This window comes from Saccopteryx bilineata, chromosome 1, assembly GCF_036850765.1.
Source record: "Saccopteryx bilineata isolate mSacBil1 chromosome 1, mSacBil1_pri_phased_curated, whole genome shotgun sequence".
Lineage (NCBI taxonomy): Eukaryota > Metazoa > Chordata > Mammalia > Chiroptera > Emballonuridae > Saccopteryx > Saccopteryx bilineata.
This window is the reverse complement of record NC_089490.1, coordinates 145,762,510-145,779,871: the sequence shown is the minus strand read 5'-3', so window position 1 is coordinate 145,779,871 and position 17,362 is coordinate 145,762,510. Positions and strand designations below refer to the sequence as shown.

Here is a 17,362-nt window from a genome sequence, read left to right as displayed (position 1 = left end):
CTCCCCGAGCCATCTGGCTCCAGATCGTTGCTATAAGGGTCTTCTATAGGATTCTGCTTGGGGTCTTCATCTCTTTTTCTCCTCCCTATCACTAAAGGAATCTCATAATCCTGTGGCTTCAACCACCACTTCTTTGAAGATGGTTCCCCAACTCTGAAATCCAGTGCTTTCTTCTGGCTCCAGATCTAATAACAATCAACAGCCACAATATCAACCCAAGCTTACATACATCAAGTGCCTACTTCAGCCTGGCATCAAGCTAAAACTGTTTTACACTCAATTGTCACACAGCATCTTCACATTACAGATGTGAAATGGCATCATGGAATGGTTATAGACTTGCTTAAAGTCTCACAGTTATTTATTTGCAGAAGGAGTGATACATGATAAACTCTATCAAAATAATATAAGCTACTTGAAAGCAAATGCCCTGTTCCTTCAACTTTGCAACCCCTTCCATATCTTACTTAGATTATATATTGTGAGTCAATCAAAGTGAGGGAGTGTGCGATTTGAATGAGAGAACCCAAATAAGATTATTTCCTGCTTTGAGGCAACTGGAAACAGAGTCCTAGACACTTATGAGATGGATTATTCGTGAATTTTGGTTATCAGTGAAATATCTGCCCTCATCATTGGGTGGAACAGGCAGTAGAAGAAAATGAGCATCAGGTCAAGTATTAGAAAGTCATTCTCATGCAGATAAAACGATAATAGAGGCAGCTAGCATTGGTGGAGTATTTCTGCCAGAGACTGCCTTTCATGCATTTTCTCATTTATGTTATCACCCCAGGAGATGCAATGCTGTTAGCATGTTTCATGTGAGGAAACCTAAGGAAGTTAAACAACTTGCCCAAATTTGCACAACTGAGACACAAGCAAATTGACTACTCATCAACAAAAATAGTGGATGGTTTCTAAAGTCTCTTAGAACTCTGGGATTCCAGCGTGCTGATGACTTTTCTGAAGCTCTAATTTAAGATGCATGCACAGGTTATTGAGCGTGGCGTTACTGGCAGGGCTGGAAGGAGATCCTAAAGACTAGCCTTGAGAAAATGTGACAGAGCCCAGGCTGCCTGAGTTTTAGAAACTGGAAAATACATTTCAGCCATATATTTTACTGGTTGGAAGCTGGTCCTGGACATGATTATTGACAAATGGTGTGGAAACATTTCCATATGAACCACAAAATAGCTCTTTTAGTGTGCATTATTTGAAATTTAGCTCTGGTGACTAGTAACTTCATTTGCAACTTGGTTACTTCCCTAAGAAAGTGGGTCCTGCCGATGAATGAATAAAGAAAGCATAATATATGCACACAATTGAATATTATTCAGCCTTTAAAAAGAAGGAAGTCCTGCCATTTTTGACAACATGAATGAAACTTGAGAACATTATGCTAAGTGAAATAAGCCAGACCCAAAAGGACAAATACACATGATTCCACTTACAGGAAGAATCTGAAGTAGTCAAACTCATAGAAGCAGAAAATAAAATGGTGGTTACTGGGCCTTGGCCGGTTGGCTTCGTGGTAGATCATCGGCCTGGCGTGCAGGAGTCCCGGGTTTGATCCCCGGCCAGGGCACACAGGAGAAGCGCCTATCTGCTTCTCCACCCCTCCCCCTCTCCTTCCTCTCTGTCTCTCTCTTCCCCTCCCCCAGCCAAGGCTCCATTGGAGCAGAGGTGGCCCGGGTGCTGAGGATGGCTCTATGGCCTCTGCCTCAGGTGCTAGAATGGCTCTGGTTGCAACAGAGCGATGCCCCAGATGGGCAGAGCATCGCCCCCTGGTGGGCATGCCGGGTGGATCCCAGTCGGCACATACAGGAGTCTGTCTGACTGCCTGCCTATTTCCAACTTCAGAAAAATACAAAAAAAAAATGGTTGTACTGTAGGCTAGGGGGAGGGGAAAATGAGGAGTTGTTTTTCATGGGTATAAGGTTTTTGTTATATAAGATGAAACCGTTCTAGAGATCTACCGTAAAACATAGGACCTATAGTTAACAATGCAGTATTAACTACAAAATATGTTAAAAGGGTAGATTGCATGGTAAATGTTCTTACAAAAGAAAAACACAAAAGAACCAAAGGAAATTTGAGAGGTGGGGTGATGGATGTGCTTTAGTACCTTGATTATAGTGATGGTATCATGAGTATGTGGTATATGCATATGTCCAAACTCATGAAGATGCATATATTAAATGTGTGCAATTTTTGTATATCAATTATACCTCAGTAAACTTTTTATTTATGTATTTTTATTAAGGTAGAAGCAGGAAGATAGGGAGGCAGAAAACCAGACTCCCAAATGCAGCCTGACCGGGATTGTTGGTCAAATAAGTTTATAAATATGATATATATATTTGCTCACTTATAGTTTGCATTGGGTGTGGCAGACAGGCTATAAGCCGGCAAAGTCCTTATAGCCTAAGGCAGGCCTGGCCAACATACAGCCCGCAGGCCGAATTCGGCCTGTGTAATGAGTTTATGCGGCCAGTGATTAAATTTTTAATATTCTCTGCACAATGCACCGTGGAAATGAAATAAGTGGTACTTTTAAACCGTTATACATAAACTATGATATCTTCAGTAATCTTCAGCTCAACTTATATTTGTGAACTTTTTTTTTATGAATCTAAATAAAAGTACAACAAGATCAAGATTGAATGACTTACATTTGGAGGCTGTGTTAAGAATAGCTACTACAAGTATAGAGCCAGATATTTAAAAAATAATAGGCGATGCAAAGTGCCTCAACACATCACATTAGTTTTTTTGTTAATTTGTTGTACTAAATTACTTACATTTATTCATAAACAAATTACATAATAAAATTTTGTTTACTTAAATGAATCGTTCTTGTATTTAACATTTTTTAATTTTAATATTTCATCCTGCCCATGAAAAAAGTTTTTTTTCTAAACTGGCCCGGGGTCAAAAACTGTTGGCCACACCTGGCCTAAGCTTAGGGGGTTTTTTTAGGTTGTTTTTTTTTTGTTTTTTGTGGGGTTTTTTTAAGGCTTAGTTTTAAGACTAAGCCTTTTCCACCCTTTTAATACTAAGATCTTTTCAACATTCTTCTAATACTAAAATCTTTTCAAAACTAAGCTTTTCCCCACACCCTTGACCAGGGGTCCCCAAACTACGGGCCCGGCCCCCTGAGGCCATTTATCCGGCCCCCACCGTACTTCCGGAAGGGGCACCTCTTTCACTGGTGGTCAGTGAGAGGAGCACAGTGAGAGGACGCAAAGCACGGCGTCGCTCACATACAGTACTACTCCCAGTGACGCAGGACGCATGCGTCATGGCTCTGGAAGCTCATCATATCACTTGTTACGGCTAGCAGTGACAAATATGAAACCGGACATTGACCATCTCATTAGCCAAAAGCAGGCCCATAGTTCCCATTGAAATACTGGTCAGTTTGTTGATTTAAATTTACTTGTTCTTTATTTTAAATATTGTATTTGTTCCCGTTTTGTTTTTTTTACTTTAAAATAAGATATGTGCAGTGTGCATAGGGATTTGTTTATAGTTTTTTTTATAGTCCAGCCCTCCAATGGTCTGAGGGACAGTGAACTGGCCCCCTGTGTAAAACGTTTGGGGACCCCTGCCCTTGACTGGTGCACTCTTATAAGGAATCCCATTTATGTTTCAGATAAGTGGCTTTGTATCAGAGACTTCCTTATTTGTATATTGGCTTAAAGGCTTTCATTTTCTACACTATAAAATAAAGCAGACTGGGGTCTCTCTCTCTCTCGGTTCCTGCCATCAGCATTGCAGAGGAGAGGCAGCCAAGATGGTGGAGTGCTGAAGAAGCCAGTTTGTGCAGAGTTAGTGCAAAGTGAAGGAGATGGGGAACAGAGGTGAATAAGGCTGGTGGGGCCTTTGGTTCTAGGAAAACTTGGATGAGTCAGTGGCTTTGGGAGCCCTGAATGGAAAGGGAAGTGTTTTCCTGCTGTGTGTATTTACTCTCCAGGTGCGAGCTAGGATTAAAGGTAATGGCCCACCGGTTACTAGCTCAATTGTTTCTTTACAATCTGTCCTAATTAAATATGAACCTACACAGGCCAGGCGGCTGTGATGGTGGCCACGGCTACTGGCCTCACAGGGATCCATCCTGCAAGTCCTCTACAGAGTGATGCTCTACCCATATAAGGCCGTTACTTAATTGCTTGGCAACCAAGCTATTTCAGTGCCTGAGGGGAGGACTTGGAGCCATCCTCAGCGCCCAGGCCAATTTGCTCAAGTCATTTGAGCTATAGCTTCAGGAGGAGGAGAGGCTGGTGGAGAAGCAGATGGTCGCTTCTCCTGTGTGCCCTGACCAGGAATCAAACCCAGGACTTCCACATGCTGGACCGATGCCCTACCGCTGAGCCAGCCAGGGCTTCAATAAACCTTTAAAAAGTAGGCCCTAATAATGGAAGAGTCTCTGTTTGCCAAGTGAGGAGATGGCTGTAGATACAGGTGGACTAGTTTGGTGAAGATGAGATAAATTTTGACTCCTGTACAGCCTGACCAAGATCACCATGTTGAGAGGAAGCCCAAACTACTAAGTCCTGAGACATCATAAGGGGACAATAGCACCCAGCAGTTTCCAGCCACTCCAGCCCCAACCACTGTCTAAACAGAAACAATGTAAGAAACCCTGGGCTTCTCATCTCTTTGTTCCTGTCTGTCTGTCCCTATCTATCCCTCTCTCTGACTGTCTTTCTGTCTCTGTAAAAAAAAAAACACAAAAAAACAAAACAAAACAAAAAAAAAACCCTGGGCCAAAACCATCCACTTAAATTCTTCCCAGATTCCTGGTGCACAGAAATAATAATAAAATGAGAGATAATAAAATGAATGTTGTTGTTTTAACCTGCTACATTTTGTGATGCATTGTTTTGCAGTGATAGATAACTGACACATAGCTCTTGGAGAAATCCCTGGGCTCTTTCCTCAATAGTTTCATGTCTCTCCTTTCTGCTTCCCTGTTCCAGGACTTGGCATTCTGCTGAGTTTTTCAGGAATCATGATTCAGAAGGCCAAAGGTGAGTGTTCAAAGCCTGACTCCCAAAGTCTGAGGCCAGGGCGGGTATGGACTAAGGATGAACCCGGGGCCACCGACAGCTTCCATCAGGCTGGAGAAAAGAAGCTTGTTTGGGGAACAGAACTTGCACAGGCTTCCTCCTGTGTTAGTTTTTTTTAATTGATCATTTCATCAAATTTGTATATCATTTAATTTTTTTAATTTTCCTTTTATTAGTCTAGTTGTTTGCTTTTAGTACCCACAATGTTCCCGATGCGGAGACAGAACAGTGAATAAAGTAAAGTCTCATGAAGTAAACACTAGTGGGGAGAGACAGAGCATGATGGTCACTGTTTCATTCTGATCATAAACACATCAACACAAAATGAACAAGATCATTTCTGGTTAGCTTTAATTCCTTGGAGATCTACTAGAATATGATTCAGCAGGTCTAGGATGGGTCCTGAGATTGTGCATTTATAGCCGGAGATGCATTCTGTGTAGCCAAGCTCTGCATACTGCTCCCCTGTTGCATTCCCAGAACCCACTCCCACAAACCCTTTACAGCCTTCATATCTCTTCCCTAGGCCCAAAGCTTGAAATATTTCTTCAGCTCTATTCTTTCCATTCATTCTCAACTGGCCTCAAATTAAGATATTTAGTGTATCTTTGTCTAAATATACATAGGGGCCTGACCAGGTGGTGGCGCAGTAGATAGAGCATCGGACTGGGATGAGGAGGACCCAAGTTCGAGACCCCGAGGTCGCCAGCTTGAGTGTGGGCTCATCTGGTTTGAGCAAAGCTCACCAGCTTGGACCCAGGGTCGCTGGCTCGAGCCAGGGGTTACTCGGTCTGCTGAAGGCCCACAGTCAAGGCACATATGAGAATGCAATCAATGAACAACTAAGGTGTTGCAATGAAAAACTGATGATTGATGCTTCTCATCTCTCTCTGTTTCTGTCTATCCCTCTCTCTGACTCTCTCTGTGTCTCTGTGAAGAAAAAAAAGAAGAAGATTAAGTATACATAGGGCTACAAAGGTAACATATACCGTTAACAGAATATACATTCCATGGTACCCTATAACATCAAACTTTTATAATCATAGCTGATACTTATTATGTACTAGACACTTTCCAAACCACTTTGTATGTATTAATTCATGTCTCACAATGACCCACTTTACAGATGAGGAAAGTGAGACACAGAGAATTTAAGACATTTGTGCAAAAACATAGCTATTATGTAGTAAAACAAGAATTGAATTCAGGGTCCCAATTCTTTTTTTTTTTTTTTACATTTTTTTTTTTTACTTTTCTGAAGCTGGAAACAGGGAGAGACAGTCAGACAGACTCCCGCATGCGCCCGACCGGGATCCACCCGGCACGCCCACCAGGGGCGACGCTCTGCCCACCAGGAGGCAATGCTCTACCCATCCTGGGCGTTGCCATGTTGCGACCAGAGCCACTCTAGCGCCTGAGGAAGAGGCCACAGAGCCATCCCCAGCGCCCGGGCCATCCTTGCTCCAATGGAGCCTTGGCTGCGGGAGGGGAAGAGAGAGACAGAGAGGAAAGCGCGGCGGAGGGGTGGAGAAGCAAATGGGCGCTTCTCCTTTGTGCCCTGGCCGGGAATCGAACCCGGGTCCTCCGCACGCTAGGCCGATGCTCTACCGCTGAGCCAACCAGCCAGGGCCCAGGGTCCCAATTCTTAACCAAGTCATTCCTCTTTTATAAATTCTGCAATGATTCTGAGAATAACACAATTATATTGCATTGAAATTTTTGTGTTAAAATTAATTTGTTTAATTCCAACCCCAATCCTATATCATGCACTCTCTGTAACTTGGGTTTGGCATCTCTAATTTTTTTTAGATTTTTTTTATTTTAGACATACAATATTATATAGTTTCAGGTGTACAGCTTATTGATCAGACATATATAAAGTCTTGCCATTTACAGCCACATGGTTGGGCCTAGAGGGTATTATGCTAAGTGAAATGATCCAGACAGAAGTACCATATAATCTCATTTCTGTGTGAAATCTGAAAAACAAAATAAATGGACAAACAAAACAGAAACAAACTACTGGACACAGAGAACAGACTAATGGTTTCCAGATGAGGGGACAGGGTATGCCTGAAAAAGCGAAAGAGATTAAGAAGTACAAACTGTCAGTTGTAAAAACAGTCACAGGGATGTCAAGTACAGCATAGGGAATCTAGTCAATAATATTGTATAGTAAGTAACTATGTATGGTATCAGGTGGGTACTAGACTTACCAGGCTGATCACTTCATAACATATATAAACAGTATCTCTAATTTTCTTACTGTACTGAGATCTCACAAAAGGAAAAACGTGCAGGCTCCCTCAGACTCAAGAGACCCTGCTCAGAGACAAAGCCGAATCATAACTGGAGGGTTTTTGACCCAGTTGACATCTTACCTGCCTCTCTTTTCACCACAGGTACCTGTCCTTCATGCCCCCAAAATTCTTTCTGTGTCAATGACACATACTGTACCTGCAACTCTGGATATACTCCTCAATCTGGGAAGAAATTTTTCACATACCCCTTGGAGATATGTGAAGGTAAGGAGGTAATTTTCAAATAACCCGGAGTTGGAACTGGAAGGTGGACAGCATAAGTGCTGTGGGGAGGTAACAGCAATGTGCAATGCTGAAAACTACCACTCAGCCTTCACCAAGACAGAAACGCTTTCATGAAGTCAGCAAAGGGGGCTCTTCAGAACCTAGCTAGGTCTTAGTATTCTCTCCCACAACATGGGATGATAATACTGACTTCATGAGGGTGTTAGGGGAATTGAATAAGGTAATGAATGTGTTAGTACTTCATGGATTATAAAGCATCATATAAATGTCTTTAGGTTAAGAAGAGAGAATTTTCACTGAAGTCATGGCAAAGAGACAATAAAAACTTAGGCAGAAATATTTCTAATATAAATTTTATGATCTCTTAAGATGCAAAATGAAGTCCCAACTCAATAATTAAAAGGTCCAACCCTATGAAAGAATAAACACTCCAGACCTGAGTTAATATTGAATTATTTCCCTCACCTAATTCAAACTCCCTCCTGGTTGGGAGCCTGAAGTCAGTTCTCTTTCCCACTTAACACTTCTCCTCTTCTTTGCCTGACCTTGCTACAGTTGGAACCCAGAAGAAAGAGGAAAAGAAAATAGGAAACCCTCTACCTAGCTGATGCTATTGATGCCACTTATCCTCTATGTTCCTGAGCTGTAACATTTTCTCTCATGAGAGCCTTTTGAGTTATATGAAGATAATACCCTCTCACTCAATCACTGCCCTGAAATTTCCTTGATAACAGCATGTTTCTTCCTACACCTTCCTCATCCTGGAATAATTCTGTAATTCCTCCATCTTCTTCCTGCTGAAGTTCATTTGCCACTCCGGATGACCATTTTAGACAGAACCTAAACAAACCCATACCAGAAATCTCTCACATCTGACCCACCTCTAGTTCTTGGGAAATATTTGCTCACCTTTGTCCAAGAAATTTGGAATGTGCAGATGGAGTAGATATCTCTTCTTTGCCCAATGCAAGCCAATGGCTTACTCTTTTGATTTTTTTAGGAGGAAATAGGCACCAATCAACTGGACCTTCATAAAATACAGACAGTTTTTTAATTAGCTGAGTAAACTTCTTAAAATCCCTCTCTCTCTTGGAGTAAGATGAAGAGGAAGGAACCCACACAATTTGTTATTGGAAGGTCAGCAAATCTAGAGCTGGCATATCTGAAGGTTGCAGTCTGATTCTCTGGTTGTTACAGGAACTGAAACTAGCAAGTAATTTATAAATTAGAGTCATTGTCTTCTGTATCAGGTGCCCATACATCCCTGCAGTCATGTTGCCCTTTTGGCCTTGAGTGAGAATCAAAATTACAAGCCTCAGTGTGGTGAGATTGAGAAAATGGACCAAAGTGGACTCATGTAGCTCCCACTTATGTTTATTCTTCTTGCTTGGATGTTAACCACTGATGTGCAAGCTCCAGAGGAGAACAAGCCTTTCAACTGTAATGAGAACTTGACCAGAGGTGAAAGTACAGGATTGATTATATGTTTTTTATTTGTTACAGAATATATAACTTTGATCATTAAATTAATACTATTGAATCATAGTATAAGAGTAACAAATTGAATTATTAGTACATTCTTATTTAGCTCCATTCTATGGCCAATCAGACTAATCACAGTTTAGTCCCCATTACACCTGGACTAGGCTAACTCAAACACTGGAATTATCTGGAATTGTCAACTGGAGCCTTGATACCAGATATCTCCATATAGCTTTAACTTCTCACAGTTGATAGCTCAATTCAAAGGGGGATGGCCCCACAGTAGAGCTTCCAGAGATTAAAATTAAGACTTCTAAGAAGCTCTTTGACCTGAATATGGCAGCAAAGTAGGCAAATGCACAGACTCCCAGCTCACACCACCAAGCAGGATTACAAATTAATTTAGGAACAATCAGCATGAAAAACCAACTCTGGACTACAAGAACAGCTCTCAAAAGCCAAGGAGCAAAGAAGAAGCCACACTGAGCCTGGTAGGGAGCACCGAGGAGCAGTGGGTCTCCCCTGCTTACAGGAATGAAGGGGGGGTGAAGCTGAGAGCCCAGAAGGGCTCTCATTCCAAGGAAAAGAGCAGAAAATATCACAGCCACTTCCCTGGGGACCTGGGAACGAGGTGTATTGAAAGAGCTGGCTTGTCTTCCAAAAGAAAAGAGGGGAGAGAGAGAGACAGACGGTGATGGGCAGAGGAATTCATGGGATGACCTGAGAAGCTGACTCATCCAGTGCTGGAGGCAGCCATAGCTGGGGGAGGGGTTGACCCTTCCACACAACACAAGACTAAAGTGGTTCCAGGTGACCCATGTCCAGACATCTCTCCAGCTCCAATCAGTGCAACAAGACACAACTGAAAACAAGAAGTAGGGAGGAGGGGCAGTAACTCAGGTCTCCATGGAGATCTGAGATACACCTCCCCCTATGAAGCTGAGAAAGCACCCCACCCTGGGAGAGAATAAATGGCAGATCAGGATTTCAAAGTCTCAGGTTACACCCACACATTCCTGGATACAGTTTCAAATAAGCCCCCTGCTGAGATCTGTAAACAAGACTACCACCCAGTTAAGAAAACTGAGAAAAAAACAAACAAATCAAGATTTCAAAGTGGCTCTACTAGAAAAGCCAAATCCGACAGTGAATTACAAACAACAGTTGATACCAACCCAAGGAGACCTAGAAATAACACAACTGAAAATTGGAGGCAAACAACACCAAGCCTAGACTCAACCAGCTCTACAAACAACACACCCAAACACAGACATAATGAGAAGACAGAGACGTGCAATCCAAATGAAACCACAAGAGAAACCTCCATAAAATGAACTGAGTGATATGGAAATAACCAAACTACTGGATACAGAGTTTAAAATAATGATTGTTAGGATGCTTAGGGATCTTAGAACAACAATGGATGGTCATTATGAACACCTAAATAAAGAGATAGCAAGTATAAAAAGGACATTGAAATATTAAAAAAGAATCAGTAGGAGGTGACAAATACAATATCAGAAATGAAGACTACAATGGAAGGAATTAAAAGCAGGATGGATGAAGCATTGTGTCACAGTTAAATTTTTAGATTTTAATGGAACATAAAAGAATGGTTTACTTTAAAATTGATAATTGCTTTGATTTGATTAAATATGATATGAAGGGAAGAGGGAGATACTAATTCCACCTTGAGGTAGAGAAGGGGGCAGAGGGCTCTAGTGGATATATCTTAGGGGTCAGGGGTCAAGTAAGGATATACAATGGGAGAATATATTTGACAATACATCTGATAAGGAGTGAATAACCAAAATTTATAAAGAACTTGTAAAACTCAACACCAGGAAGACAAACAATCCAGTTAAAAAATGAGCAAAAGAAATGAATAAACACTTCTCCAAAGAGGACACACAGATGGCCAATAGGCATATGAAAAAATGTTCAACATCACTAATCATTAGAGAAATGCAAATTAAAACTACAATGAGATACCATCTCACACCAGTCAGAATGGTGCTCATTAACAAAACAACACATGATAGGTGCTGGTGAGGATGTGGAGAAAGGGGAACCCTTCTGCACTGCTGGTGGGATGCAGACTTGTGCAGCCACTGTGGAAAACAGTATGGAGATTCCTCAAAAAATTAAAAATGGATCTGCCTTTTGACCCAGCCATCCCACTTTTAGGAATATATCCCAAGAACAGCATATCACCGACTGAAAAAAAGAAATGCACCCTCATGTTTATGGCAGCATTGTTCACAATAGCGAAGATCTGGAAACAACCCAAGTGTCCATCAGTGGACAAGTGGATTAAAAAGCAGTGGTACATAGGCCCTGGCCTGTTGGCTCAGTGGTAGAGCATCGGCCTGGCATGCGGGAGTCTCGGGTTCGATCCCTGGCCAGGGCACACAGGAGAAGCACCCATCTGCTTCTCCACCCCTCCCCCTCTCCTTCCTCTCTGTCTCTCTCTTCCCCTCCCGCAGCCAAGGCTCCATTGGAGCAGAGATGGCCCGGGCACTGAGGATGGCTCTGTGGTCTCTGCCTCAGGCACTAGAATGGCTCTGGTTGCAACAGAGTGATGCCCCAGATGGGCAGAGCATCACCCCCTGGTGGGTGTGCTGGGTGGATTCCGGTCGGATGCGTGCAGGAGTCTGTCTGACTGCCTCCCCATTTCCAACTTCAGAAAAATACAAAAAAAAAATTAAAAAGAAAGCAGTAGTGTATATATACAATGGAATACTATGGGGCCATGAAAAAGAAGGAAATACTACCTTTTGCAACAACATGAATGGACCTGGAAACTATTATGTTAAGTGAAATAAGCCAGGCAGAGAAAGAAAAATATCATATGACCTCACTCATTTGAGGAATCCAATGAACAATGTGAACTGAGGAATAGAATTGAGTCAGAGGACGGACCAAAGGGACCAGAGGAAAAGAGGACAGAGGGAAAGGGGATGATAGGATGGGATAAACCTGAAGGGAAGGGGGAAGGGTACTGTATGGAGGGGGGCAAGAGAGATGTTGAGAGGAATATGGGGGAGGGGGGATGCATTCAGGGTGACCCTAGAATCTATGAAAACACAACTAATTAAATAAATAAATAATAAAAATAATAATAAATTTTAAAAAGACTTCCAAGAGACCCAGGCAGAGTTGCATGTTTTTTATGACCTTGTCTCAGCAAAGCATTGTGTCACTTTTGTAATAGTCTGTTGACTAAAGTAGTCACAAGCCCAGTTGGACACAAAGGGATAAGACAATGAACTCATATCTTAAAAGGAAACAGTGTCAAATAATATGGAAGCCATGTTTTAAAACTGCCACAGCCAATCTGTTTGTCTCTGTTTTAATAGAGGATTTTTATTTATATTTGATGTATATTAGTCCATTTATATTTAGTGTAATGATTGATATAGTTACTCTTTCCATTTTTCATTTTTATTAATATATTTTTATTTTTTCTCATTTGTGTTTTCCTTATTTGTGTTTGCTTGATCAAGTTACTAACTTTATTTCTTTTTTATTTATTTGGAGGTTCTCTACTTCTTTATCCTGTTAATGGTTACCTTCTTTTTTCTTACTATTATAATTGAGCACATGTTTATTTATTATTTGAAAAACTTACCAGTTACTTCTCCCACTAGGCTGCATTGTTTTCCCTATCAAGGTGCTTCACTTCACCCTTGCTTCCCCTTCCCCACTAAAGAAATTAAGTTTTTTTAAATGCTCTTATTTTACTCCTCTCATTTCCACCTGCTCTCTCCATGAATATTAATTTTATCTCAAGGTTCATTGCTCACCCTTGCTACTTCTTCCCTTCATCTTCCCCCAAGTTAAGGTTGCTGTGCTTGCTAATTTCATACTTGTTAGTTTGTTGTTTGCTTGGAGCACTTTCTTAAATGTTTTCTTCAAATTGGGTACACGGGTAATATCTTCCTTAATTATTGCATAATCTCACATTTCTTTCACTCTGACAAGTAAATTCTATCTTGCCTTGGTTGAGAACTTTGAGTTCAGTTCTTTTATCCCAGTAATGCATCGAAGCATATCCCAGTAATCACAGAAATTGTCTTCAAGCTTACAGGGTTGCAGGTAGCAATTCTAATATCAATTCATATCTCATTCTTTTGTGGTGACTTGTAACTTCCATCTCACATTTCATGAGGTTTTTCCCAGAAGCATCCAGAAGACCATTCTTACTTTTCATTGGCTAGGGGTATGTCACATGATCACCCTACCTGAGAGGGAGGCTGAGAAAGAGAGTACCTGAGAAATGAGAACAAGATTACCATGTCTGGCCTATGAAATGATGTTTCTGTGCTGGTCTCAGTCTATGGATAGTAATGCTATACACTAGAAATGCCTAGGGGACACTCGCCTGACCCCAGGTGAGACATTTCCCCTTTCTAAATTAATGTCACAAATGAACTGACTTTGTGGTTCTTATTATGATTGTAAGATGCCCTTCAGCAATAACCCTAAGGAAATTTTGAAAAGATACAGATTTATTACTTACAAGATCTGGAAATTACACCTGGAGCCACACAACAAAGTTGTGCATAGAGGGAGTGTACATATGGGTTTCATGGGCTTAATCTTTATTAATGAATTTAATACATAAGAGCAGGAATTTAAATCATCTAAAGAGAAAAAAAACAAGTCAAATGGCCAGTTATTGAAATCAACCAAGATCTCTAAAACTAAGGAGCCTGGGTGATGGTGGCAGCCTGGCACTTTGTCTAGACCTGTACCTGGTGGTGTGTTTATTGGAAATCCACTTTGAAGAGGATGCCTATTTGAAATGGATGTCTCAGCAATCAGAGCTTAAGTTAGGTACTTGCATTATAAAAAGAAAAAAAAAGTCAAGGTTTACACCACAAATAGAAATATAGTTACCAAGTCTGGCCTCCCAAGCAAGAATGACTATTGAGTAAGCACTATGTCACACTCTAAAACCCCCAAATTTCAAGTTTCTGAACCAGACAGGGAAATCACACATTTTCACTCCCCAGTTGACATAATTTTAAAAAACTGAAATAACAAAATACCATAGACTGAGTGGCTTAATCAACAGAAATTTATTTTTCTCACATTTCTGGAAGCTAGTAAATCCATGATCAAGGTTCTGGAAGATTCAATATCTGGTGAGACTCTATATCTTTCTTGCTTGTAGGTGTCTGCCTTCTTGTTATATCTTCACATGGAATTTCCTCTGTGCATGCAAGTGGCAGAAGGAAACTTTCATTCCGCTTATTATAAGGACACTAATCCTATCACATTGAGACCCTATTCTTTATTTTCTTTTTTAGTGAGAGACAGACAGACAGACAAGAAGGCAGAGAGATGAGAAACATCAACTCGTAGTTGTGGCACTTTTTGTTGTTCATTGATTGCTTCTCATATGTCCCTTGACTGAGAGGCTCCAGTCAAGTCAGTGACCCCCTGCACAAGCCAATGACCTTGGGCTCAAGCCAGCGACCATGGGGTTATGTTAATGATCCCACACTGAAGCTGGCAACCCCAAGCTCAAGCTACTGAGCCTGCACTTAAGCTGATTAAGCCCGTGCTCAAGCTGACAACCTCAGGGTTTCAAACCTGGGCCCTCAGCATCTCAGGTTGATGTTCTATCCACTGCACCACCACCAGTCAGGAAAGGACCGGACTGTTATGACTACATTTCATCTCAGTTACAGCCATTAGAGGTCCCATCTCTAAATATAGCCACATTGGGGGTTAGAGCTTCAGCATATGAACAGAGGCGTACACAAACATTCGGTCAATAACTGCAGTCAGGATAAAGAAGATGTGGCACATATACACTATGGAATACTACTCAGCCATAAGAAATGATGACATCAGATCATTTACAGCAAAATGGTGGGATCTTGATAACATTATACGGAGTGAAATAAGTAAATCAGAAAAAAACAAGAACTACATGATTCCATACATTGGTGGAACATAAAAACGAGACTAAGAGACATGGACAAGAGTGTGGTGGTTACCAGGGGTGGGGGGAGGGAGGACATGGGAGGGAGGGAGGGAGAGAGTTAGGGGGAGGGGGAGGGGCACAGAGAACTAGATAGAGGGTGACGGAGGACAATCTGACTTTGGGCGAGGGGTATGCAACATAATTTAATGACAAAATAACCTAGACATGTTTTCTTTGAATATATGTACCCTGATTTATTAATGTCATCCCATTACCATTAATAAAAATTTATTTTAAAAAAAAATAACTGCAGTCATAGTCAATGCCCTCAGCATTCACCCTTCCTTTGCACACCAAGTCTGACTCTCTGGCTACTGAAGACCATTCAGCTCATGTTCAGGATGGGCGTAAAAGAGAATTACCATTCCCTGAGAGCATTCTTCCATTGATAAATTATGCGATTTGGTGCATAAGTAACCCAGCTCCCTCACCCTTTGCATGGGGTCACTCTGAAATATGTGCTCTACCCTGCTCCCAGAGGTTCCCAGAAGAATTGGGACCCTGCTTCCCACAGTGGAAACTTACTTGATAATATCCTCTTTATTTTCTGTCATCCCTGTCTCATTTTACCACTTCCACTCCAATGTTTTCTAGTACTGCCTCCCAAATAAGTACTTGTACTTGGATCCTTGGTGCAATGTCTGTTTCTTGGAGAAGCCAGCCAAAGTCAGTGAGGAAAGGCAAGAACTAAGACAACCATTACCTTAACTAATTGTCTTGGAAAGCCAGGGAAGACTCTGGTGGAAAAGATATAGCCTCTGGCAAATACTAGATGGTCAATAAATCTTTGTCAAATGAATGACCAAATTTCTCCTTTGCGTTCCAGATATTGATGAATGTAAACCACCCATTAGTATATATTGTGGACCAAATGCTGAATGTCAGAATTTTCAAGGAAATTTCTACTGTCTCTGTGACCCTGAATATAAACTCGTCTCTGGGAATGCACAGTTCAAGAATTCCAATGAGAACACTTGTCAGAGTAAGAAAATTTTTGTCTTCTTGTTACCCTCCCACATTTTTCATTCAGTCTGACACCAGAAAAGATATTTTTTTCAGTGGGTACAGCATGTGTTTCTATTTCCTGGAAGGAAATGGATGATGGAAAGAGGAGAAAAAAGGGAAAAAAGGATCCAGGTTTGGTTCCTGATCAAGGTACACAGGAGAAGTGACCATCTGCTTCTCCACATCCCCCTCTCCCCTTCTCTCTCATTTTCTCTCTATTTCTCTCTCCTCTCTCTTCCCCTCCTGTAGCCATAGCTCAAATGATCAAGTTGGCCCTCGGTGCTGAGGATGACTCCATGGCCTCACCTCAGGCATTGAAATAGTTCAGTTGCCAAGCAACAGAGCAGCAGCCCCAGAGGGACAGAGCATCAGCTTTGGAAGGTTGGAGCACATGCAGGAATCTGTCTCTCTGCCTCCTTGCCTCTCACTTGATTTTAAAAAAATAAATAAAGGAAAGAAAGAAGTTTAAGAAATAATGAGCCTGACCAGGCAGTGGCGCAGTGGATAGAGCGTCAGACTGGGATGTGGAAGGACCCAGGTTCGAGACCCCAAGGTCGCCAGCTTGAACACGGGCTCAACTGGTTTGAGCAAAGTTCACCAGCTTGGACCCAAGGTCGCTGGCTCGAGCAAAGGGTTACTCGCTCTGCTGAAGGCCCGTGGTCAAGGCACGTATGAGAAAGCAATCAATGAACAACTGAGGTGTCGCAACAAAAAACTGATGATTGATGCTTATCTCTCTCCATTCTTGTCTGTCTGTCCCTCTCTATCCCTCTCTCTGACTGTCTCTCTGTCTCTGTAAAAAAAAAAAAAAGAAATAATGAGTTCAGAAGGCAAGTGGACTTTGGAGATGGAGGTGACAAGGTGATGAATTAGACAGGATTTCTTGAATTGCAAAGAAGAGAAACTCAAGTTAACTAAAGGAGAAAAGACCAGTTTATGATAATGATGCATGGATACATCATGGAACTCAAGGACAAAAGTAGAGCAGGGCTTCTGGAATGAAATGAAATGGAATTCAACATTATCAGGGTGCCCCAGTCTCTGATACTCACTTTTTTTTTTTCCTAGTGAGAGAGAGACAGACAGAATGACAGGAAGGGAGGGAGCTGAGAAGCACCAACTTGTAGTTGCATCACTTTTAGTTGTTCATTGATTGCTTACAAGCCTTGATCCGGGGTTCCAGCTGAGCCAGTGACCCCTTGCCTATGACCTTGGGCTCAAACCAGCGACCTTGGGCTTCAAGCCAGCAGTCATAGGAT

At 41.7% G+C, this 17,362-nt stretch overlaps 1 protein-coding gene across 1 annotated transcript in view; it reads left to right on the top strand.

Moving 5' to 3' along the window:
- The window catches only part of ADGRE3 (adhesion G protein-coupled receptor E3), a 74,721-nt gene that overhangs the window by 8,915 nt on the left and 48,444 nt on the right, over nucleotides 1-17,362 (top strand). The window contains exons 2-4 of the mRNA XM_066272283.1: nucleotides 4,983-5,033; nucleotides 7,475-7,597; nucleotides 15,925-16,080. Of these exons, the coding sequence (XP_066128380.1) occupies nucleotides 4,983-5,033; nucleotides 7,475-7,597; nucleotides 15,925-16,080 (330 nt within the window). The remainder of the gene's footprint in view (nucleotides 1-4,982; nucleotides 5,034-7,474; nucleotides 7,598-15,924; nucleotides 16,081-17,362) is intronic.